General features: G+C 49.0%; 1 protein-coding gene across 1 annotated transcript in view; it reads left to right on the top strand.

Moving 5' to 3' along the window:
• Znrf1 (zinc and ring finger 1, E3 ubiquitin protein ligase) overlaps nt 1-25,384 on the top strand; it is a gene marked incomplete at its 5' end in the record, with an annotated part of 98,148 nt that extends 72,764 nt beyond the window's left edge. The window contains 4 exon segments of the mRNA XM_005403453.2: nt 11,665-11,760; nt 21,549-21,654; nt 23,117-23,208; nt 24,376-25,384. Of these exon segments, the coding sequence (XP_005403510.1) occupies nt 11,665-11,760; nt 21,549-21,654; nt 23,117-23,174 (260 nt within the window). The 3' untranslated portion in view covers nt 23,175-23,208; nt 24,376-25,384.
• Nucleotides 25,385-25,678: the final 294 nt, after the last annotated feature.

Below are 25,678 nucleotides of genomic sequence, written 5' to 3'. Positions count from 1 at the left end.
ATAAGTCACACAATGCAGGACAAATGACTATTCCATATAACCAGTCACTTGAATGTGAATGTCATGTCCATTTGCTGGTGAGTCATAGTGTTTGTACTATGCTGAGCATGATCTAGTCGTGTGTTCAGCACTTTCTTTCTTGTCAGTAAAAAAATTGCAGCCAGTGGGGTAAACAGTACCTTCGGAAACCCATAAATAAACTATTGGTTCTTTGTAGGTTCACTGGGACACTCTTTTAGTTCTTTTGTTTTGCCTAACACCCCTCTTCTCCACGCACACCTCCAAACAAACAGAAAGAAAGAAAGCTAGCTGATGGTTGGGCTTTTTAACAGCATCACTCGGGAAGGGCCCCAAGACTTGGAAGATGGTCTGTATCTGGTGCACATGCAAGCCTGCTATGGGATGGTTCCTAGGCCAGGCCTGTGTCTCTGGGAGTCTGCCAAGGGCCCCTGCTCTGAGTGAGGCTCAGCCTGCCCACTAGTGTCCTGCGCAGACTGTCTCCCTCCAGCTAGAAGAAGGGATGCTCCTTTTGACTGTAATGTGGACAGTCCACAAACCCTTTAGGGCTGGTAATTGCCCTTTTTGCTTAGAAACTAGTTTTTATTGTTCCCGTTTTCATTTTTTGATGGAGAGGGTGGTTGTTGGCCCCACTCCTTGCTGTGATTTTATGAGGAACAGGCTGGGGAATTCAGTCCACTCTTAAGAATGTTCTTTGGCATTGACCAAACCTGGGAAGTCGTTACCAACAGCAGTAGTATTGAGCCCAGGGGAACATAGGTGTGTGGTATGTTAGGGGGATTGAAATAGAGCTAGAATAGCCAGGAGAAAGAACATGGTATTCAGCTGAGTAAGCATTTCGTGGCTAGACCTATCCCATTGACTGCCTAGCTTTTACATAAGTAAAACTTAGTCCCTAATGCCTAAGAACCAGAAGAAATTCTGGCTAGATCCTTTGGATGATGGACAATCTTCCTCTTTGAACAGATGGTCTATCCTTAAATAAGACACCTCTAAAATACAAGCCAAATGTTCCTCTGGGACTTTATACCCATACTTCTTTGAGGCACAGTTGGGGATACTCCTAAACTTGCCCAAGCATGGTGACCAGGCGACAAGGAATTATGTCAGCATTATTCTTGGCCAAGAAGTTGGGAACTTGATTTGCACGCTGAGGTTTTCATCTTGTACCTGCTCAGGGTCAAGTCGTCAGACCCCGTCCCTGCCCCTATCCTTTGCCTCCTATGCAACCCTTCCTCTCTCCAGGTGAAATGGGCTAGAGGGTCAGTGGGACGAGGGCCAGTGAATGGCCAGAGCTCCTGTTGCTGGCAGATGCTTTTCCTGTTCTACGCGTGGCAGGGGTACTGTCACTGCATTGGACTTGCCATAATATCAAGGTGGTTGATGTCTTAGAGCCACCTCCTTGTGCACTGTGCAGTTCTTCCCTTCCCCAGCTGCAGTTCCTGCACTGAGCTTGTCTGGTTTGCAGCAGGTAAATCACTGGGTATGTGACTGAGTCTGTATGTTTGTTCACATATGTCTTTTTGTGTGGTTCTAAGGCATATACACCTCACAATTTAACAACGCTAATATCAAGATAAACCACATAACCACATCTTAAAGTTGTAATTGCCAGCTTTCCTCCCCCAGGTTTATAAAGGTGCCTCTTGCAAGTGATGGCATCGTATTGTCCACGGAGTACATTATATAGACAGAACTCAGTTTTCCTTTTTTGCATAATTGGACTTGTGGATTTCCTTGAATAGGCAGATTTACTAGCAAGCTCAGTGTATTTCAACAGCACTGTGCAGCGGGTAAGCCAGCCACCCCACATTTCACTCGGCCTGACCCTGCATGGGGCATTTGCAGTCTGTCTTTGATGGGGCTGCAGAGCAACTCTGGACAGTATCGTGAAGTAGCCTATACAAGGCCATCTGGCTAATGACTGTAAAGTCTGATTTTTCTGACTCCCTTTCCTTCGACCCATCAGTGCAGAATCCAGAAACAGCAAAAATACGTTGGGGTGGAATATAGCATGCTTAGAGAATGGAGATCACTCCTGAGAGATTCTTTGTAGTAGATTAAAATTGGGAATCCTGACACCCAACAGAAGAAAATGTTTAAGTACAGTATGTCAGATTATCAATATGGAATACACACATTGAAAATAACAAGTAGGTAGCTTATTGCTGGTTCAAAGATTTACATGTAAAGAGCAAAATATGAATGTCCAAGTAGGTAGGATTTGGGGGAAATAGTGGCTAAAAACACATACCTGTCTCTTTGACTGCCAGTGCCAACAGTCCTCCCCTCTGAGCCGAGCGAGGAGGCAGACAGTGCCCAGAGGAGGTTAGGATCGCTAGAGGCAATGCTAAGAGAAACTATGGAGGCGGAGATGCTTGACATACAAGCAGCAGGAGTGCTAAGAGAAGGTAGACAAGGACAGATCAGCCAGGATATGCTACGGCTAGGTTATGCACAGTTAGTAATAAACAGTTCCACAAGCTCAGGAACTCATTGCATTTATTTTTGCCCCCGTGCTACAATTTGCAGTGCAGGTCGAGAGGGGAGACTGCTTGTTGTTACTCACGAGCCCAAGCTTAAAGAGGCTTTGTCTCAACGCTTGCTTCCCTAATCACTGCAGCCTTGCACGTAGCTGAGTGAATCATGCACTAGCGCTTGAAGTCTATCTGCATGGACCATGTGTGTGTTACTTCTGTTCACGTTTCATTCCATAAAGCAAATCCCAAACTCAGCCTTCACCTCAAGTTAAGTTGGAAGGAAGAAAGCTAGAAATAGCACTCATGACTTAACCGCCACTAAGTAAAGTAATGAAACATACGGAAGAAAATTTCTTTGAAGAAGGAAAACCTGAGTCTGAATATAGAGGGTAGAATTTCATCTACAGACTACTAAGGATAAAAGGAATGCAAAAGAAGCCTATACCCAGGCAAGATATCCATGCAGCTATTATAATTAGAAAAAAGTTTTTTCAATGTATGCAGTGATTTAGAGTGTGTCCTCTGCCGTGAGTGTCCTCACAGTGCCTGGCCTTTCTGCTCGTTGTTCTTCTCATACCTCAAGGTCTCTACTTATCAGTCCTCAGGGGCCTTTTCTGACCACTGTATCTAAACTAGCTAATACACACACCTTCTTTGCTTGCTTCCTCTTCAAAATATAGTCTACTGCTTGATACTTTGTCTACGGTTTCATTACACAAATTTCAAACATCTGGAGAAGTTGGAAGATGTTTAATCCGTGCCCTTCCTCCTTTTTTTCCCTGTTTTTTGAGACAGGGTCTTCCTATGTAGTGGCCTCAAACTTACAGTCCTCCTGCCTCAGCCTCTGAAGTCCTAGGATTTCAGATGTGTGCCACCACATCCAGCTTGCTTCTCATTTTTTGATGCATTTCATTTTAATGCAGCCATCAGTACATTTCCCTCAAAAAATGTCAGCAGGTATATCAGAACTATAGTTCAGCATTTGTTTGCAGTTTTTTTTTTTTTTCTCTTTCTAGTTGAGCTAAAAATTGTAGACAACATCTCAAATCTGAAGTGTATGTTTGATGAATTCTGATGAATCCATGCACGGTTGTGACCCATCCCGTTCTTGATAGAGAACATTTTCATCGCCCCAGAAGATTCTCTTACCACCTTCTCAGTTAATCTCTGCCCCCCAACTCCTGTCTTCTGGAGACTTCCACTGTTCTGATAGTTTTCCATGATCAATTGGTTTTGCCTAGTCTAGAACTTTCTATCACTGGACTCACTAGGTACCTTTTTAGTGTTCATCAGTGTTTCATATATCGGTAGCTCGTCTTTCATTGCTGAGTAGTTTCCATTCCATGAATGTATCATAGTTTTTTTTTTTTTAATCTCTTCTGTTAGTGGATAGTTGGGCTGTTTCTAGTTTTGGCTTATTATGAATAAAGCTGTGATGACATGTGTTTTCATTTTTAAAGTGAGTAAATACATAGATGAGACATTGCTTGGGTCATAGGCCAGATACAGTTTATTTTATAAGGAACTACCTGACCTTTTTCCAAAATGGCTGTGTCATTTTATACTCCCTTAACAATAATGAGAGTTCCATATACTCCACATGCTCACCAATATTTGGTGATATCAGTCTTAATTTTTAAAAATCTGACACCCACTATTTGTTTATTTATTGTCTTTTTGAGACAGGATCTCTCGCTATGCAGTTCAAGGTGGTCTTGAGCTTACTGTGTAGCCCAGGCTGGTCTTGAACTCGCAATGATCCTCCTGCCTCAACCTCCCCCGTGCTGGGATTACATGCGTGCACCACCATGCCTGGCTCTTAGTCTTAAATTTTATTGTTTGGCATTTAGTAGATATATTAGGGTTCTTAAGAGCAGCAGAATCAATCAATTAATCTCTCCTCTCTCTCTCTCTCTCTCTCTCTCTCTCTCTCTCTCTCTCTCGTGTGTGTGTGTGTGTGTGTGTGTGTGTGAGAGAGAGAGAGAGAGAGAGAGAGAGAAAGTGTTATAAGGAGTTATCTGACCTGATACACGATTATAAAAGCTGAAAAAGCCCCACTGCCATCTCAAACGGGAGACACAGGAAACCCAATGGAGTCTTTCTATCTCAGTCCAAAGCTGAGAACCCGGAGAGCTGATGGTGTAAGTCCCAGGTCAAGGGCAAAAGAGCAGTGTCCAGCTCAAGCAATCCCGCAAAGAGAGTGCAAAATCTTCTTTCACCTTTTTATTCTGTTCAGGCCTTCAAGAGATTAGATGAGACCTAGTCACATTGGGGAGGGTTGTATGCTTTGCGTAGTCTACCAGTCCCGGTGCTAATCTCATCTGGAAACACCTATATGGACACATCCTGAAATAGTATTTAGCCAAATGTCTGGGCATCCCACCACCCAGTGAAATTGACATACACAGCTACTATAATACTCACACACACATATAGAATTAATTTTAACTGTCACTGTGATTCTCTTTTGATGTCTGCTTGTGACTCCTTGGAAACAAGTGAACCCCCTAGGCCCCAGAACAGAACTGCAGAGGCCAAGTTCAGAAGGGGGTTGTTGAAAGAGGCAAAAGCCAGAGGGCTCAGGCCTTTCCCTAGCCCAGAATGTTCGTCAGGAGACACTGTTCGTCAGGAGACAGGTTCACACCTCAGCAATTGATAAATTATACATTGAATTTTAATTATATGAAAGAGAGAATACATATGTCTTTGTGGGTGAAGTATCTGATACTTCCAGTATAAACATAAAAGGAAATCATCTCATGCTGCCCCCTTGATCTATTTGTAATAAACCCATTTAATAAATTAAAGTCCTATTCTATTGACATTAAGCACCACAGCATGTGATAGGGAAAGATCCAGGCTGGCAACTAGGAAATGACCAGTGAGGGCAGAGTCCAGGTTGGGACTCTCAGAGCTGCAGGCTAAGAGGAATCTGCATTACTCCTCTCCCTTCAGACAGGAGGCTCCACCTCGGTGGTCGGCTTGCTTTACCCTGGTTGCTTCTTTTGATTCTTCTACCTTTAGGTGATCCCAGAGACAGGCAGAACTGGGACAACCATTAAAATAGTGCATCAGCATAGGGAGGGAGAGAAAGGGAGGGTCGGGGAGAGAAACTGGAGCAACATGCAGCCAGCACATGGTCCTGCCCAGGAAATCAGGTCTTAAAGGAGAAGGTAGCAGTTTTGGAAAGTGAAAGAAGTGTATCAGTCCCCAGAGCATGCAAACTTGAACTTAAATTCAGGATAAATGTGGCAGTGGGTTGGGAGAATTCTTATAACTTGAGCAGGTCAGTATCATGATCCAGGTGTTGTGCCCATGTAGCCCCTGCTCTGTGCTCAGTTGCTCCTCAGTCAGATACGAAGGACCTGAATGATGGGCTAGGAGCCCTGTTAACCTGACCTAGGAAGATGCCTCTTGCGCATATGACTGCATGAACATTCTTAGGGTCACTGGCGGCTCATCTGCCAAAGGGCTTAACCCAACATGGTGAGCAGTCCCTTTTGATCTGACACTGAAAGGGGCCACCTGTGGTAAGGGCAGAGGAGTGTTCTCTTAGGACCTCTGGACTTTGGTAGACAACTGCATAGCAAAGGATTCCCCACTTTTTTAAAGATGCTTGTTGGGGCCCGGGATATAGCTTAGTGGTACAGCACCTGTCTGACAAGCGCAAGATCCTGAGTTGGATTCTTGGTACAAACAAATGAATAAATAAGTAAATATGCTTATTGAAACATAGGAAATAGCTGGGGATCAGACTATGAAAACAGTGAGCTGATTGGATGACAAAAGTAAGGAAGGAAATTAGGTCTCCATTGTAAGTGCTCTCTTAGCTACTCTTGATTGGATCCTGTAGGAGCATCCTCTGGTAGACCCAACCAGCACAGCATTGGACCATGGTAGATACATTCCCTACAGTGTTCTGACGTTACACTCCTTCCTCATTTTGAGCCATTTGCCCCAAAGAACAAGGAACAAGGTAAGTTCCCAGCTCTGCTTCATCTAGTGGTAGGAGACAATTGCTAAAGGCAAACCGGTGTCCGACTGGGGTCAGTAGGCTGGGCTAGCTGGCATCTTTCTTCCTGTCGGTAGATGTGGCAGACACAGCCCATTGTATTAGGTAGGAATCTGTAGTAGAACAGAATCAGTAGAAATACGTGTATATTTGTGTAAGGGATTTAGTCGTTATGCTTACAGGATCAGAAGCAGGAAAGTCCACTGTGGTCATCCGAAGAGTCAGAGGTGGGAGAAGCCACAGTGGCTGTCTGTGGGGTCTGCGGGATCAGACTGGAAGACTTCCATGGCTGTCTGTGTGGTGGAGAGCTGTAGGATCCAGTAGCTGCTCAGCCCAAGAATAAGAAAGTGGTTGAACAAGAGGGGCCAAGGATGCAGCACCAGTCCAAAGCCAAAGGCCTTGGACTTTAGTCCGAGTAGTCACCAGTGAGCCTCTGTGCTGGAAGACGAAAGAAACTGAAGACTGATGCCCAAAGGCAGTGGCAAAGACTGGGACTCTTCAAAAATGAGGACACTTCCTCCTTTCCCTTTTTTATTCCATCCAGGCCACAAGCCTATTATTTTGTCCCACCCCCATCTGGGGTGGGTCTCTCTTCATCAGTTTGTGGGCCTCTGTGTCAGTCATCCACAGACTTTGCTTTATGCATCGGCTGGGCACTTACTAATCCAGTCAAGCGGACACATCATGATTAATGGGCACATCCATGCAGGGAAGTGGCGGGTGGATAAAGCCCCTGGCACCCCACCCCCCGGTTTGTGGGGCAGAGTCCAGTCTAGAAGCAGTGAGGGGGCATCCAGAAGAGCCCACCTGTAGGTTTCTCTTGAGGGGAAATAAAGCTTCTTTTATCTGCTCTGCCCAGGTGCTGCTGAGGCCTCTGAGGAAATTTGGACTGGATAACTGTAGATCATTTGTTTATCTTTGTTTGCAGGACTGCTTTTTATTTGGTGCAGACTTCCAAAATGGAATCAAAAATTCCTAGATATTTTAACATTAAGATAGCTCATAAATATCACACTGTTTATCATTCCTTAAGGGTGTAGGTTCAGCATCAACACTGAACGATTATGAGAAAAGACTGGGGCAGTGGAGTGGTAGAATCCATCTTGATTTTCTGATGACCTTTAAGAAAGAAGATGGGAGCTGGGAGTGGTGGCGCACACCTGTGAAGGCTGAGGCACAAGAACTGTTGCAAGTTCAAGACCAGCCTGGGCTACAAAAAGTGAGCTCAAGGCCAGCCTGAACTGCATAGTGAGACACTGTCTCAAAAAGACCCTCCCCGCCGCCAAAAAAAGAGAAGAAGGTGGGGTTATTATTTTGCCTTCTTAGTTTTCAGTATTTTTCTGTACCTCTTACCTTTTGCCCTCTATTTTCTATTTAAAAAGTAATTTGCAAGCTCAGCGTCTTACACCTAGTGTTGTCGGTTCAGTTCCAAGTAGAAGAGCTCTGTCCTCCCACATTGGTGGATTTCCCAGGAAAAAAAGTATCAGCCAGAACCATGGGTACCTCATGAGTACTGCTGGGACAGTGCAGAAGTTACGACATGAGTATTTCTTAAGACCCTTGTCTGTGTTCTTGCTGCCGTGTAGCTCTTCCTCCTGTGCTGGTCAGCCAGTGGCTCCACATGGTGACGGCTGTGTGGTCACACTTCCTGGCTGTTATGTCCCTGGTCTGGCTCTGTGTACATTAACCTTGAAGAGTTTACTAAATCTTTTGGGCCTCAGTATCCTCATCTGTGAAATAGCAAATGGTAGTACATAACCCTGCGCTTATGTTAAATGAGAAGACATGTAAAGCACAGTGACTGTCCATAAAAATGAGTCAATAGATGCAAACCAGTATTTATTCTCCTGTGCAAAAGGAAGTGCGCTAGAGGTTCAGTAGAGACTGCTGTTTCCACATCGGCTGTGTAGAAAGTGCCAGTAACTGTGCACAGTGCTCTAGAAGTTCAAACAAAACTCTGGAATCCAGCAGAGAGGTGGCTACTGGCAACAGCCAGCGGATTTTGCATGGTCTGTGGCTTGCTCGGGTTCCTGTTAGTACATCACCTGGCCCTCGGTCCACCTAAATGCAGCCTCTAACCCTCCCGTTCCTTCCTTGCCGTTCGGTGCCACCAGGCCTGATCATGACACCATCTGGAATTGATTTGCTTCTTTTCAGAGCGCTTTCATGTTTCTTATTTCATTTAATCATCGCAAGAGTAAGATGAGTGCCCTTATTTTCCAGATGAAGAAACTAAGGTCCAGGGAAAGGTAGGTAACTTGCCAGGGTCTTGAGGCTGATGAAGCCTGATTATCTTGCCATTTTTCAGTCACATAATATGCCCTTGAGTTAGCTCCTGAGCCTTTACAAAATACTGTAACTCCAAGCAAAGCACCCAGAGGCGTTAGCACTGCTTTAGGTAAGACACAGGTCTCTTCCTTCTGCAGTGTCACTTCCTCTCCAGAGGAAGCTCACCTGTTTCTTAAAACCCCGTGGCCAACTCTTCCCTGATGGAAAGAATTCTCGACTTGGAGCTAAGAAGGCTGTCTGGTCTCAGCTGCACCACATGAGTCAAGTGAGCCGGCGTGATTCCAAGGCTCCCTGTAGCCTCTTCCCTTCTTCGTGCAATGAGGCGCGGCTCTGAGCCTGTGTGTCTGACTCTGTTTCCTGTGGACATAAACATCTGTGACATTCCCTTGTAGACCGCCTTGTTAGGTGGCCTACTTGCCAGCACCTTAGCTGTAATGTCACCCCTTCTCTGGAACTCAGGAAATAACCTTGACTGTGTTCTGAGTTATCAGGAAAGTACATAGCATGTGAGATGTCATGTTTTTCTGGTGTCAGATGATTTGAACACTTCGCAGTGAACATGCTGGGGCTTGGGGTTGGAGAGCCTCCTCTGGAACGCTTCCATCCATGCTGCCACAGCCCACAGCCTGTCTATAGGGTTCTGATTCAGCAAGCTCAAAGTATAGGTATCCTGGAGTCATTTAACATGTTGCACAACTTTGGTCTTTTGAGCTGGAAAACAAAGCAAATGCTGTGTGAACGCAGAACCACTTAGGTGAGAAATGAAGAGCATCTTCATTCTGTGAGCCTCAGGTTCATTCCTCATCTCTCCATGTGTGTGGCATTGCATCTGCACATTTCTAAACTGGGTTAGAAAATAAGCAGTGTGGCATCAGGCATGGTGGTGTGTGCATACCTGTAATCCCAGCACTTGGGAGGCTGAGGCAAGAGGATCGCTGTGAGTTTAAGGCCAGCCTGAACTGCATTGCAAGACCCTATCTCAAAAAAAGGGAAGGAAAGAAAGCAGTTTGATTCATTTTAGGTCTAGCTCTGCCAGAAACCCAGGAATGAAACAACCCCCTTCTCATCCCCAAGTTTTTTTTCTCAGTCTTCTGGTTTTGTTACTAATGGACTTGTGACTAGACAGATGCCTGAAATACAGCTCTTTCTCAAGGCTTGGTGAGGGTGTCTGGGTTGATACTGTTTCCAAGACTTATTTTAGCAGAGATGCTTAAATGCTATGGATCTTTGAGGAAAAGGGTCAGAGGCCTGGGGACTACGCCACCAGGTTGCGTGTACTTTAGAACTAGGTGTGATCGCTTAAGCCCATGTGTTTGAGAGCAGACTGGGCCATGTAGCAAGACCCATTTTAAAAAAAAGAAGTGTCCACTGTGACCATCATTAAGCCGCTCCTGAAATATCTGTCTGGTCTTGTAGTCGAACGCATTGTCACTGGGGGAAAGAAAGGGGTTGAGACTTCAAGCAAATGCTTGTGCTGGCTCCCTTCTTGCCTCGGTGCTGTGCTGCCTCAGGTCACAGCTCTCCAAACAGATTAGCAGGGCGGCCAAGTGAGGGCCACGGAGGAGGTGTGAACTCCTCCTCTGTCCTGGGACTGGCCGTGGTCAAGTAAGCTCTTTGCCTTTTATCTGCTTCAGAAGAAATGTTGTGGACAGTCATTAGCAGCATCAAATAAAACCATGTATGAAAATTTTTACCAAAAAGTTAATGAGCAAAACCTTTCCATAGTAGTTAGATGTGCCGTATTAGGAAAGTCCAGATAGGGTAGGCAGGGATTGCAGTCACAAAGAGAGAAACTGTGATGTGCACAGCTGATACAGGTAAATCTGTAGCTTTTTAATGGCAGTGGTTTTTTTGTTTTTGTTTTTGTTTTGGTAGAATTTACATGGAAAAGAATTGACCCACTTGGAAAATTATATCAGTGGAAATAAAATGGAAAAGATTGAAAACAGTTTACCTGTTCAGGTGTGGTGGTGCATGCTTGTGATCCCAGCAATTGGAAGTCTGGGGCAGGAGGATCACCATGAATTCAAGACCGGCCTGGCTACATAGTGGCAAGACTCTGTCTCAAAAACAAAACCAAAAGTTCATCTATGTTATACTTTTGAAAATAGATCAAAGTGTTAGGTTTGCTTGATGGAATCTCAGGATTCTCAACCAATACTGATGCCACACTGAGGAAACTGTTTGGGTGCATAAGCAGTCTGAACTTCCCTAGGAATAAAACCCCCGAGCACCATGGCACCAGGAAACAGCTGTTTTGCTTAGTGGCACTTGGGAGCATGCTGGCTGATGGGCCACCCCACCACTTACACACTTCTCAAAGCCAGCTGCCTAAGCCACAGGGGAGGCAGAGGGCGCTTGGGTGAGGAACGGAAGTGGTACCAGGTGAGTGGATGAGGAGGCAGGCAGGGTGAGGGGCGGAGGCGCTGATGACTACCGATTCCTCCCAAGGCTGATCCTGCCAAGTGGTGTGAAGGCTTTGAGGGAGAAGTATATTAAACTCTTTATTATTCAAAGACAGATTATTCAGCTGCCATGATTTGCTGCCTCCCTACCCCTGTTGTTTACTAAACCCCATTGAGAAAAGATCTAAAGGAAAATTAAATCAGATGTGAATGACCCCTGTTAAGCATTTACTATGGGCATACTACAGGGAGAACCCTAGTGAAAGCTGAGCCAAAGCCTGTGACGAAAAGGCACAATCTCAGTGACTTCAGAGGATAAGATGGGTCTGGGGCCTGTCAAAACTGTCCTTGTCCGTGCTGATGCTGGCCCACACAGCTGTTGTTGTTTGAGCATGTCCACATCTATTGTGGCTATTCCAGGTTGAAGACCATAATTTCGTTTTATTTTCCTGTCTTTCAGGTTTCAAGTGCCCCATTTGCTCCAAGTCTGTGGCTTCCGATGAGATGGAAATGCACTTTATAATGTGTCTGAGCAAACCTCGCCTCTCCTACAATGGTAAGAGCTAGGCCTGCCCTACCCGCCTCCTGTGCTCACTGTGGGGAGCGGGCCAGGTCTAAGGGAAGTGTCTGATTGGGGGGGCTCTGTAGAGAATTTCACCAACCTCCTGCCACAGATGCTGTTCCAAGGGACCTTGAGTGCAAGTGGAGGAGACAGAAGAATGGGTTGAGAAAGCAGACCCAGAGTCACATCCTGTGCCCCCCATTTCCCTGGACCCTGGTTGAGAGACATGGCCATTCCTTCACCTGTTTATGCGCCTGCCTGTTGTAGGCCTCACGAGCCACCAGACAGTGGACCGTCCCTCCATGAGGAAGGGCAGCCTTGTGCTGGTGGTACCCATAGTCCTGGGAAGGTTGGTCATCGCCTTCTTGCTTTGCACCTCAACCAAACATTTGATTGAGCCCTCAATTCCCCAGCAGAGAGTTTAGGAAATTAATGGACTCTGTGGACACTCTTCAGGGGTTAGGTGCTGACCGATGGCCTCTGCTCCACCAGGGCTACCTTGGGGGAGCCTCAGAACTGAACAGTGAATAACTGGGGGCCCAGGAGTTCTGTGACACCCAAGCCACTGTAATGTGACATCTCAAGGACAAAATAAATGCAGCATCTTCCTAGTATGCTGTGGGTAAGAATTTGGAGTCAGCCTTACCTGAGCTCAAAGCTTCCTGTACCTCTTACTATAATCTCAGACAGATTGCCTAGTTTAGTAGAGCCTCAGTTTTCTGGGCTCCCAAATGGAGACAGAAATCCCTGGTTCATGGGATTCTCCAAACTAAGGTATCACAGAGCCTGCGTCTGGTCAGCACTTAGGAAGCTGGCAGAGGTGAGGCCATCTGTAGTCCTGCCTTGGTGGTTTTCCAGAGGGAGTGACAGTGCAGCTCAGCCTGTCTGCTGGGCACTCTGGTTTTCCATTCCTCTAATTAGTTCTGTCTCCAAGCCCCGGTCATCAGAGAACTTTGTCCTTTATGACAATGACAGGTAGTAGATCTGAGGGCTCTGTCCAGCCTCCCAGCAGGCCCAGCTTCTTGGATTGTAGTCAGAGCAGGGGCTCGGAAAGGAGTTCAAAGATTTCTGAGTCTGAGGACTCATTTCCCCTGACAGTGGATATTTCCAGGGGACACACTGCTCACACAAAATATGACCTTCCCACACATGCCAGCGTCAGCCTAGGGAGGGCTCATTATTCTGAAGTGATCCTGGGATGTCAATCTTATGAATCGGATCTGCTTTGTTCTCCTAAAAACATAGTCTATCACAAGTTGAGTATCCTTTATCTGAACTGCTTGTGACTAAAGTGTTTCAGATTTTGGGACAATTGCACAGATGTTACCAGTGAAGCATTTCTAATTTGAAAATCTGGAGCTTCTCTGAGTGTTATATCACTACCCAAAAAGTTTCAGGAGCTGAAGGTTTAGATCAGTGGTAGAGTGAGAATGCTTGCCTAGCATGTGCAAGACAAGCTAATGCTAGTGCCCAGGACCCCCACCCCCACCCCACCCCCATTTAAAAGTTGAGATTTCAGAGCATTTTAGATTTTCAGATTAGGGCTGCTCAATCCATATTTTTACTTGCATGGCCAGAAGTATCTCTTACTTGCATGACCAAAAGATTCCGTTTGAGGGCAGGTATGTTACCCACCTGTCTCAGCTACCTGCAGCCTCATAGCCTCTGCCCAGGTTGGGGACCAGCAACAAGGCAGGTTATTGTCTTTGCCCCCAGGGTTTCCTTCTCTCTTATGTCCTGCTTGGTGTCCAGAAGCCCCTTTCCTCCTACGTGAACAGTCGCCCAGGGACTGACTGCCACCATGCCCCTGGATCCGTTGTCACATGTGCTCCATGCTTCCTGTGCTCAAGCTCAGCTTTGTCCCTGTTGGCCATCTCTGCCTGGGACGATGGAGGGAAAGTCATCTTCCCTGTGTCTCACGGCCCTTCCCAACTGTGACTTCAAATGCTGTATTCACTTCTATCCCACATGTGTCAAGACCTCATGAAGACCTTTTTGTCCTGTGGGTTGTTGGGGAGAATGCTCTGTAGACACTGCCTTTGCTGTCTTGGAACACAAAGATGCCTCAGAGGGGGCCTGGCCTGAGGGAACTTGGCTCTGGGAGTCATCAGGGAAAAGCTGGCAAGAGCAGCTGTAGAGGGCAGAGTGCTCCTGGGGCCTCTCTGAGTCAGGAGTCACCCACACACCCCCATGGAGAATGGGGATCTCCAGCTCCTCTCCCAGAGAAATGCCCTTGACATCCCTAAGTGTCCCCAGGTCCTCCCGTCTGGTGCTGCTGGTCTGTCTCCTCCACACCAGCAACCTGGGGAAGGACCCTATATAGGAAGGGCAGATTGGCAGCTGGAGACTCAGCACTGCTGTTCTTGCTCTCCTCATTTTTCCCCTCATCCTGTACTTAAGAGGCCACCTCTGCTCTTTGTGTGTGTGTGTGTGTGTGTGTGTGTGTGTGTGTGTGTGTGTATAAGCTAACATCTTTAAACTGTCAGCCTCTTACAAAAGGCAGACCTTTACCACCAGAGGCAGAGGTCAGTTGCCTCCAGACCTGTGAGTGGAGTTTGTGTCCTCTGTACACAATTAACATGAAAGGAGGCTTTGATGGCGTGAACTCCTCAAACTCCTTTATCTTTTCTGAAGATGCTTAGACTTCCAGATAAGGGGGAGCATTTCCCACATAGGTATGTGTGTGGAGTGGAGTCTCCCACGCAGGCACAAGGCCTGTTCCAGTTCAGGTAGAGTGCAAGCCCATCAGGACAACAGGCTGGACTTTCCAAGGTGAGAGCCTTGAGTTTATTTTGGTTTTGCCAGTAACAGGTTCTACCCACAATTTCTCACCAGTTCCACTTGCTTCACATTTCTTTTCTACTAGAAAAAAAATGTGAGAAGACTTGTCTCAAAGGTGTGGAAAAGGGGGCAAGATGAAGCTTTCTTAGATGAAGAAGATGTTCTCTCTTCTTAGGAAGAATCCCTGGAAGTCCTGGTCACTGCCCTGGAGACATCCCATCTACACACACACCTACACACACCTTCCATAGTTGCTGGAACGAAGTGGGGAAATTTTTAGAAAATTTTATAATTTAGTTAACCACCAAAGGAAAAAAGTAACAGCCTCTTCAATGAGGCAGATAGAAAGTAGTGTTTTTCTTATTAGGAGGGTTGGCCTGAGTAGGAGCTTGGAAGGCCTCCAGTAGCTGCCTGCCAGAGTTTTGAAGAACTGAGGGAAGGCAAGACTAGTTTAACCGGTTTGACCAGTGCTCCAGAGAAAAGTGAAGACCTACACCTGGTGCTCCAGGGCAAGAACCAGACTGGGAGGCTAGTGAATAGCAGAGCTCCTGCAGAGGGGCAAGCAGGGTACCGCTCGGACCGTTACACTCTTGTCTTCCTGAGGCTCCCAAGGGCAGCCTCAAGGGTCCTGGAAGGCAAGGGTGGTCAGCCACAATCGGCTTTTCATGTCTTTTTTTAGAATCTCCCTGGTGCTGAGGCTGGCCTGAGAAACATGCACATGCATTTTCTTTCATTCATTCATTCATTCATTCATTCATTCATTTTTATTTATTTTGCCATGCTGGGGATTAAACCTAGGACCTTGTTTATGCTAGGCATATGCTCTACCCCTGAGACAGAGCCCCAGCCTCTGTGCACAAATTTTAATCATCAAATTGCTCAGTTAGTAGAGTGAGTTTGGGGTCTGATTTTTGCCCTGAGTAGAGTAGAGTCACAGTACAATGGTGCTGGCTAACTGAGAGCTTGAGGGTGCTGTTCCAGACCAGCCTGAGCTCTTCGGTGCCGGGAGGTTGCAGTGGGACAGGCCGTTTGCGGCAGTCAGAACATGATGGCTAGCACACTGCTTCAAGAGACCCTCCTTCTGGCTCCGTTGTGGGGCACAGGCCCATGCCTGGCTTCAGAGCTCACAGTGCCCTCTCCCTCCTCTTCCAAAGGTCATTGCCCTGTCTTAAGGGCTCTGGAACTGGTAAACATTGCACAAGCTTTCTTTAAAGAACCGGCTCCCCGAAAAGCAGAAAGCCGCCTGCTCCGGCCAGTCTGCCCTGAGTGACAGACCTGTGTGAACAGGTGCTTGTTTGTCCTTTGGCTTCTGCTTTCTGAGCCCCCGAGGTTGAGATGGAAATGCCCTGCCTTTCTCAGGCCTAGGGAAGCTGGATCCTGGCTGGGGAGTTGGCCCAGCCCCAAGCGGGAGCTATTGTTAGAAGCTGGAGCAATGGCTGGAGTCTGGCAGCTGTGGAGGTGTCTGTCCTGATGCTCCTGCTGGGGGAGAGGAAGAGGGCGGAGGTGGTGCGGCAGGTCCAGCAGCTGCTGACCAGCAGCATTGACTGTCAGATTGTCCAGATGGGGTGCATGAGGAGTAGGGGTGCCTACATGCAAGGCCTGTGGGGAACCAGAAACCAGTGACCGGAGGAAAAGGAAGGCCCTGTGCGCAGGGGGCACTGCGACTGTGATGTGCCCCAGGCCTGCCCTGTAGGGGGTTCCCCCTCTGGGCTATCCTCATTGCAGCCTAACTCACTGTGACAACTGGCTTGCACCTCATAGTCCTGGGGTGTTGAGATGAGGTGCTGCTGGGAGAGGAAACTTTCTGCTGAAGATGTCCCCTCTGCCTGGAGCATACTGTAACCCAGGTTTCCTGAGGAGGGAGCCGGCTAGGCCTGGCCTTGGTGTCACTGCCATATCCGGTCCCCATAGACTGAGCCAGCAGCTCCGCACATGCTGAAGAGGGTACAAGACCAGCTGCTCCTTCACAGTCTAGCTGGAAATGCAGCCAGAGCCTGTGCCCTGCATTATTTGCTAGGGGTTCTTCTCCCCCTGGCTCCCACCTTCCCACTGCCACTGGGCACAAGGGGAAGCATATATGCATGTCCCTACTCTCACTGCTGCCAAGAGCTCACACCAGCCTTCCCTCCCAGTCAGGCAGCAGAAACATGTCTTTGGCTCATTCCCTGAAATCCCTGTAGAGCCAGTAGCTTTGAGGTCCCGTGAAATGCATTTCCGGAGCTCTCTATAGGGTGACCAAGCCCTGGTGTACTGGAGGGCAGCAGTACCACCTCAGGGCCCCTGTGCATACTTCACAAAATGGGAAGATTTGAAGCTGTGAGACGGGTGTGTTTTCAAGTCCTGTGGGAAAACACCCATGTGGCCTGGTCCTTCAAAGGAAGCAAGCATGGTAGCCAGATGGAAGTAACTTGGGCTTTAGAGTTACAGCTATTCAGCTGCTTGAGTCTATCCGAAGACGTTCAGCCCAGGGCTTTAGCAGTCCTTGCGATGTGCCTATGAAGTTCTGATGTGGAGCTAGCCCAAAGAAGTGAGGCCCCTGTCATCTTCCTCCTTGACTTCTTTTACTTGACAAATGGCACCTGTCAGAAGTGCTGATCTCAGGGAGAAAGCAGAAACATGCCATCACCTCCACCCAGCCCATCACAGGTGGCACACTTCCTGCTTGGACACCAGAGAGCTTTGCCTGCCATTCTGGGTTGGTTCTGTGGTGTGGTTGGAGGGTGTACCGTCTAGAGCATGCATGTGCGTGCGTGCACACACACACACACACACACACACACACACACACACACACCCTGCAGTCAGGCAATACTCTACACTACCCCTGCAGTGACATTGGTTGGCTGTGTGCACATAGTAGCAGGAAGATCAGAAGGGGCTTGAGAAGCTATAACAAGCCAAAAACCAAAGGCAGGAAGCTCAGCTTTGAAACCATTCTCATCATCCAGCCTTTGTCCAGCCCTTTCTCCAGGGTCTTAGGCTTTGTGCCATGGGGTCCCTCTTGTGGCTTCCCTCCAGCAGTGGGCCATAGGCTGCTGTCACATGAAGATGGAAATCTTGTAGGAAATGGTTGAGAGCCAAACTTACACTTTAGCCCTTCCTGGTCCTCTGCTATGATCCCACGGATACCTGGGGCTACTGATTCCCAGAGTCCCAAGGACTGGGGCAGGAAGTCTATTCAGCCCACACAGACTTCTTGTGGGGCTGTGCTCCTCCTGCCTCTGCTGTTGAATGCTGCTCCCGGGGTGCTAGGCTAGGTGCTGGCTTCCCCCACAGAATCGAATTACAAAGTTCTCACTCCTCCCTGCCCCCAGGAACCTCCAGGTGGCCTTTTGCAGCCCTGGTCTCAGTGTGCTGAGACCAAGAAATGTGCTCCTTGCCATGTGCTAGAGCTGCAGCTCCTGGCTGGCTGGCAGGGCATATAAGGCCAGGAAAAGGCTGCACCTAATCCATAGGTGCTCAAGTCCTGAGCCCACCCTTGGATAAGGAAATGAACTGGCTCGTACCTGTTGCCCTATCCCCTTCCCCTAGGGACGTGCAGTGTGGAGAGGCAAGCCTAGGCCTGCCTCTCCTGCCCTGCATATGTCAGGTCTGGGGCCCACAGGGGCCTTCCTGGAGCAGGTGCTCTGGAGAAAGGAGCGCAGCCTGTTCAGGAAGCTGCTGGGGATCCGGAGAAGTCTAACTTCACCCTTAGGCACATAGCTAAGCTAGCCATCAGTAGGGGAAATGCGAGAGGAAATTGCTTTGAGATCAGTGCTGTGGGCAAAATCACCCTAAGCTGTGGGTTTTGGACGGGTGAAGAGCAAGAGGGGCTGCATCTCTCCCGTGTGCCACGTCAGGGGCGAATGTCTGCAGGACAATTCCACCTTCCTGCTAAAGCTGAGCTATCTTTTCTGCCACCTCTGTTGAGGTTAACTTTCTTCCAATATTTTACCGTGAAAAATGCCCAACATACAGCAAAGTTGAAAGCATTCTGCTGTCAGTACCTATACCCTTACCCCCTAGGGCATGCATTATACTGTACCTGCTTTACTGCCTGTCCACCCATCCACCAACCCATCTTGTCTTTTTGATGTACTTCAGAGTAAAATGCAAATTGGAACTTTTAAGTATAAAAGTAATGTGTGTTGAGACATTCAGAGAATACAAAACCACATAAAAGTATTTTTTTGGGTATCCTTCCAGATCTTTCCTTTGCCTACACAAATGTCTAAGCATGTGTGGTATCCAGTGCTTTAAAGCCATAGGATCTTCCCTTTATGTCAGTGTGCCATGTGCCACATTTGGAGTATGAGGTGACCCTGCAGTGGCTGACTGTGCCTTCTCTTTTCTCTGATCGTATCACCCTTTCCAATGGTTCTTGTGTTAGCCAGATGTTAACAGACATGACCACAGGTTGCCATGGTGTCCAGGAAGCCAAGTGACTTCTGTCTTGTGTGCCAGGCTTCAGTATCATATTGGTTCTATCTTATGCCTTTTCCTTAGAGTGTAGAGGGGTGAGTCACCAGAGCCTTCTATGCCATGAAGAACCCTGGTTTTGTGGGCCCCTGATGTTTCTCTTACTATCAAAATAATCAGAAGACATAGAGAGCACTGGGGGAGGTCATCAGAGCAGAGGGGCCCTGGCCAAGGCCCTCGCCCAGCATCACCATTCACAGGCCCCCTGATGCAGGCAAGATGTGTGGTTTCTTGGGGCTTCCATATCCTCATTTGCAAAGTGGGAATGACACCTTGTGCCTCCTTCCTAAGATCACGAGGCCGAGGAAAACCCGCATGGAGACTCTTAGACAGACAAAGGTGCGGATCATAGGTCTTTGATTGTGGGGACTGATCTTGCTTCAAGACCTTTCTTCCTGGCCATTATTCACTCACTTGATATCTCTCCTGTGGCTTGGGGAACTTCTGGGTAACCTCTTCAAGTCTCACCCGCCCGTCACATACCAGCTTTAACCTGGGCCTGTCTGCTGCCGTCTTGGACTGCCGTCTAAACTTTTTCCCTGGACCGTCTCTATCCCACATCTATACCTGTGGCCCACAGCTCTGTTCTAAACCCCATATCTAGACTTCAGCAGATGCCTGGAGGTCTCTAAATCTCCCACCTGACCCTGAACTCATTCACTTCCTGCTCAGGCCTGTCCCTCTGGAGTCCCTCCCAGTGACAAGCCCACACCGACACACTGCACAGTCGGCCTCCCCAGTGAGCTGCCCATCCCGGGGCTCATCCGTTCCATGCTGCGGTAACTTCTAGAGATGTGGTCAGGGTGCACCTCCATGCCCCTCCGTTAGGCAGAGTAGAGCGTGAGTCTATCTTCACAAGTTTGCCCCCCTGGCCCCTGTGGCTTCCTGTGGCTCTTTGCACCTGCCTTAGCAGTTCACTGTACCTCTTGCCTGGAACCTGCCCTTCCTGAAGCCTCTGCCTGTCTGCCCAACTCACTGCGGTCTCTCTCAAGTCTTCCCTAGACAGCCCCTGCCCAAGTGGGCACCTTCCACCCCCATCATACCTGTGCCTCTGCGCTAAAAGCTACCTAAGAATTACCGTGCGGTGCATTTCGGCTTTCTTGTTCCGCCTCCCCAGCTAGACTGTGAGTTCCTGGTGTCCTGAGGCTCAGGCTCAGTCGCTCTTGAGCTGTCAGTGCACGTGACGTAGGAAAGCACTGCGGAGTCGGCCTCACTCTTTGCCGTTTCTCTCGGGCTTTCCCAGCTGGGGCTTTGCTGCCTGGGCGAATGCAGGAACTACCTTCCATTCATTCTTCTGAAGAGGCGAAGTAGAGTGTTCTTTTTCTGTTTTGAAATTGTGGTGAAATTCACACAAGCTTAGCCGTTTAAAATATATTACTCAGTGGCATTTTGGGCATTCGTGGTTGTGCAGCTACCCTCTCTGTCTGGTTCCAAACATTTCATCACCCTGAAGAGAAACCCTATCGTGTGATCCCACTTACATGAGCCACTAACGTGGTCCAACTCACAGAACCAGAGAGACTGGTGTTTGCTACAAGTGGGGAGGGGAGAAATGGGGTCGTATAAAGTTTCCCTTATGCAAGGAGAGGAGGTTCTAGGGAGCTGTTACACAACATTGTGCATTTAAAATTTGTTAAGGGGGCAGATCTCATAGTAAGTGTTCTTGCCACAGGAAAAGAAATTTTTTTTTTTTTGGTACCGGGGATCAAACTCAGGACCTTGTGCTTGCCAGGCAGGCGCTGTGCTGCTGAGCTGTATCCCCGGCCCAGAAAAATGTTTTTGAAAAGGGAAGGAAATTCCTTCTCCCTTAGCAATCATTTCCCTGCTCCCGACTGAAATCTGCCTTTTGTCTCTGGGGATTTGTCTATTCTAGATGTTTTATATAGATGATACCATAAAGGAGTGGCCAATTTTTGCCTGACTTCTCTCACTTAGCATAATACTTTTGAGTTTCATCCACATTGAAGTATGTGTCCGTTCTTCCTTTTCTTGGCGGAGTAGTGTTCCAGTGTGTGGATGTACCTTGTTTGGTTTATCCGTTTAGCCGTTGGTGAGTGTTTGGGCTGTTTTGCACCTTTGGGTACAATGGATTGTGACCACTGTGAACGCTCACATCCAAGTATTTGCTTTTGTAGCTCCTTCTTCCCCTTATTCTCGCCTCAAGTAGCCTGTGCAGTGCCATGTTTTTCCAGACCAGAAATCAGCATGCCTGGAGTGGGCGTGTATTTGGGGGAAGGTACAGTAAGGGGGCAGCTTGTGTCATACTGCCTGTGTTGCTTCTGTCCCTCCCCAAACCTTTCTCATCCTCCAGCACCTGGGTCTTTAGTTAACCCCATTTGGGATTAACCCCCTTGTGTCTTCAGGTACATAACACATGATGCACCTGTCTTGTTTCCACAGGTAAGGGTCTGAAGGGCAAGGTCTGTCCTGGTGTTCCCACAGACTGGCAGTTTGGTAATCCAGCCAGTTGTTAGACCTGTGCATGCTCCGTGCTGCCCACCCGCTGGTGACTAACCCTCTCGCTGTCCCTGTCCCTCTTGCAGATGATGTGCTGACTAAAGATGCGGGTGAGTGTGTGATCTGCCTGGAGGAACTGCTTCAGGGGGATACGATAGCCAGACTGCCCTGCCTGTGCATCTATCACAAAAGGTACGAGAGCCCTGCACCCACATCCCACATCTCGAGGGGCACAGTGGAACCCTGTCACCAGCCAGTCTGTGCCTCTTGATCATGGCACGGCCACTCCTGGGGGTGGGGGGTGTCCAGACTGCCACGAGGAAGGTTCAAGAACCCAAGTGCAGGGCAGGAGTGAATTGCACAAGGTTCAGCTCAGCTTTGACAGCTTTGGCGGGGGGTGGGGTGGGGGGGGGGTGGGTGGAGAGTGGAGTGCCCCACCAGTTAGAGGTGCTAGGGATTCCCCCGGGAGTTTGACTGCCCCTCTGTCTCCCTGAGCCTGTTCTTCCTACGCTGGCCCCACCGCTCTCGCAGCGGGGAGGGTGTTCTTGCTGGCCTGTGCGTGCCCTTCTCCCCAGAGGGCCAGGAGGCAGAAAGGGAGCCCCCTGCGGGCACTGAGAGTGGCTATAATGAGTGGGCTGAAGATCATCGTCAGCTCCAATGGGAGCCATATGCTTGTTTCCAACTGGAAAGACTTTCTTTGCCCAAGATGGGAGGACACCCTGTGCTCCTGCGACTGCTACCTGCTGTCCGCTTTTCCAGCCCAGAGCTGCTTGACGTGAGGCACGAAGCGAGCCTGACGTGAGGCCACTGGTCTACAGAATGACAGCCTTGCGTGGTCTAGGAATGTGGTTGATGCAGAGTCCCATGGCTGGCCTTCGGGAGAGCTGTGCTTCTTGGTCTGGGTCCCAGCACACAGCCCTGCTGTGTCCCAGGGCAGCACTAACTGGAACCAGAAAGCAAAACCCTTCCTGGGGCAAGCTTATGCAAATTACCTGTCTGGTTTCTGTCTTTAAAAGCACCCAGATGTTGGTTTATGTATCAGAAAGCTGTCCTGGGGCCATTGCGGTTCCTCTTTTGTTCCTCTTTGAGGCAGACAGTGCTGTGTGAAGACTGGAGACGACGGATTCACTGAAAGCCCCTCCCTGGCTCGCTTTCTTAGCAGCGTCACACAGCCCATGGCCCCCCAGCCCTTCTTACCCTCACAGGCAGACTCACTGGGAAGGTGTATCCCGGCTGCTCTCTTGACCTAGGAGGGGCTGCTCTCAGGATCCTGAAGCTGGGACCCCGGCCAGCTTGCCCTGTCTTTCTCCCCACTCCGTATTCCTCAGGCCTTGGAGATAATTGACCGGCTAGTTGACCACAGTATATACTCCTCTTACCCGCACCTTCACCCCAGTAGTTGTTGCTCCCCTCCTGGGCTCCGTGCAGTAGGCCTGGGTCTTCCTCAGGACCACTGATGCCCTTCCTGCAGCCCAGGTCTCCCTGAGCCTGTGCCTGCCCCTGCTGACACCTGCTGAGGCAGAATCGTCTTTGTGCTCTCCCTGCTCCCTGCTTCAAAAAGGGGGACAGGATCATTTTTCCGTGGGGACCTTTCAGGAAAGACTCCAGAAGTGTCTGAGCTAACAGGTGTTCCCCTTGCCGCTCCCCACCCCAGCTGCATAGACTCGTGGTTTGAAGTGAACAGATCTTGTCCAGAACACCCTGCAGACTGACCCAGCCGGGCTTGCTTGCTGAACCCTCTCAAAGGTGAGCCTGTGCTTGGGGGCGCGCTGGGCTCAGGCTCAAGGCATGGTCTCTGTGGGCCTGGTGGCGAGGAGCTGGGCTTCCCTGACACAGCCTTCCGGGAGAAAGCAGGGGAGAAGGGAAAGGCAGCAGCTCATCAGTGGGTAGGCTCCTGGGGTGCAGAGGCTTCCTGTGGAAGTATGCAAGGCACACGCAGACAAGCGCAGGACCATGAAAAGCGCAATGGGAAGAGGTGGAATTAGTTGGGGAAACCCCAGTGTATTTCAGATGTCCGGGGTGAAGCTTCTGAGGAAAGTTCAGAAAGATTCTGGGAATGGACCCCAGTAGGAGGAGCATGGGGCTATGGGTTTGCAGCTCTGCCCCAGCCTTGCTCAGCTCTCAGGGTCTTCTCTGGTGACCCAAAGGGTGACCCCTTTGCCCTGTGGACGGGTTCTCAGTAGACAGTCCATGGCACCATGGATGGTCCACTGCACCGTGCTCATCAGTGGTCATTTTCCTGCTGGTCCTCCTGCTGCCACCTCCCACCCACTCTTCCAAAGGAATCCTAAGTCCCCGGGCCAGCCTCAGCCCCTCAGCTCCTCCTGCATGTGTGCACATGGTCCCCAGGGTCACGCTTGGGTCTGACTCTCCATTCTGCCCACGGGCTCCTTGCTTCACTGCTGACCACCCTCTCCTGTCCCCTGCCCCGCCAGGCCCTGCTGAGTTCTGGGCTGGCATTTTCTTCCTCCTGGCAAACAGATAAACCAAAGCCCCAGTAAAAGCAAAGAGCCCAACTCCACTTTGTCTCGCTCATCCAAAGGTTTTGGGGTCTCTTTCTGCTCTCTCTCTGTCCTGTTTTATTTTCCCTTGTTAGGTTATTTTATTTATTCCAAGTAAGTGCCCTGACAGCTAATGATGTCAGACAAATCAGGGACATTTGCACTTTTTACCTTCACCTCAAAAAGTGCTGACAAGGGGAGAAGAAACAGCAGGGCGAGAGTGAGGCGGAGGGAGGGCCACCTGGCCTGACGTGGGGTCGTGGGGCCTGGCAGGATGTTTGGCTCTGGGGGAACCGAGCAGCAGGCGCCCGGCGGCCCGCCCGCCCTTGGCGGGACACGTGCTGCCACCACGGGATGCAGCGGCCGGCCCTTGGCCGCACAGAGCGTGACTGACTTGTTCTGACCCACACAGGGACACACAGCCCCTGCTCTGAGAGAGGCTCATGGGACACTGGGGCAGAGCTGAGCGTGGGACACCAGTGGGAACGGGCCACTCCTCCTGCACTGACTTGGACAGCGGTTCTCCCTCCTCCCTGAGGACACCAAATCGCAAGAGAAGAGTGAATCGACTGCTTTCCTTCCCCTCCCCCTCAGCCCAGGAGGGAAAGGGCATTTTCTTTTTCACCTTTGAAAGGCATTGTGGGTCTGTCTTTAAAGTGTTTACAAAAAAAAAAAATTATATAAAAAAAAAGTCTAGTGTCGACTGGTGTTTTCCCTCGTGATGTTTACAGATTGCTGTTTGCTGCCCAGCTGTAACCCACTCAGTGACAACCGGACATAGCCACAGCCTCGCCGCCAGCGCTCTGACGGCGGGTGGGCACACACAGTCTCATCCTTTGCCCAGCGCCCCGGTCAGCTCTCTGCATCACCAACCTCCCTTTTGGGTTTTTGTTTTTGTTGTTGTTATTGTTTTGTTTTCCATTTTTTTTGCCCATTTTTCTGGCTTGGTTTTGCACTTTTCTTCCCTTTGAGACCCTGATTGATAACTTGATTTCATTGCCAAAACAAACCGATGCCCACCAAGGACTTGCTCCCACTTCCGGTCCCATGTCTTCCCCTTTCTTTCTTTCTGGTTCTGGTCAGTTCAGAGGGTTTAACAACCACAAGTGTCCTGCAAAAATGCCTGAACATTTTTCTTAGGCCCTTGTGGATTTTTTTTTTCCCAGAAAACTTAAATAAAAGACTTCCTGGAGAACCATGGACTGCTCCCCCGTTTTCAGGCACTCTGTTTGAGAACATTTTAGCCATTGATGTTCACATGCGGCATTGGCCCATGCAAGATAGGTTTCTGTATTTATATATTAAAATACAAAAAAAAACCTCATAAAATGTTTAAAAAATGTTCAAAGCTTGGGAGAAAAGCTTTCTTCATCAGTCAAGGTGTTTTGATATGGTATTAAAATAATGTCTAATAAAAGATACACTGTGTGGTTTTATTTTGATGAAATCTTGTTAGAGGATGAAGAACTGGGGGTGGGAAATGAAGAACTGGGGACAAAGACCCACCTTCCGCCCCTCACCCCAGCATTCCTGCAGGCTCTCACCGGCAGGGAAGGGGTGGTTCCCATGTCACTAACCCTCTTAAGTGTGCTGGAACCGACCGCCTTCACCTGTGGAGTGCCGGGATGGAGCTTTTCTGGAAGGGTCCTCCGGGACAGAGCTCTTGCAGCTACCGGAGGCCACGAGGACGTGGTTCCTCCAGGTACCAGCCCGGT

Source organism: Chinchilla lanigera, unplaced genomic scaffold (genome assembly GCF_000276665.1).
Source record: "Chinchilla lanigera isolate Chin_1 unplaced genomic scaffold, ChiLan1.0 scaffold00083, whole genome shotgun sequence".
Classification (NCBI taxonomy): Eukaryota; Metazoa; Chordata; class Mammalia; order Rodentia; family Chinchillidae; genus Chinchilla; species Chinchilla lanigera.
The sequence above is the reverse complement of the archived record's forward strand: the minus strand, read 5'-3'. Positions and strand labels throughout refer to the sequence as shown.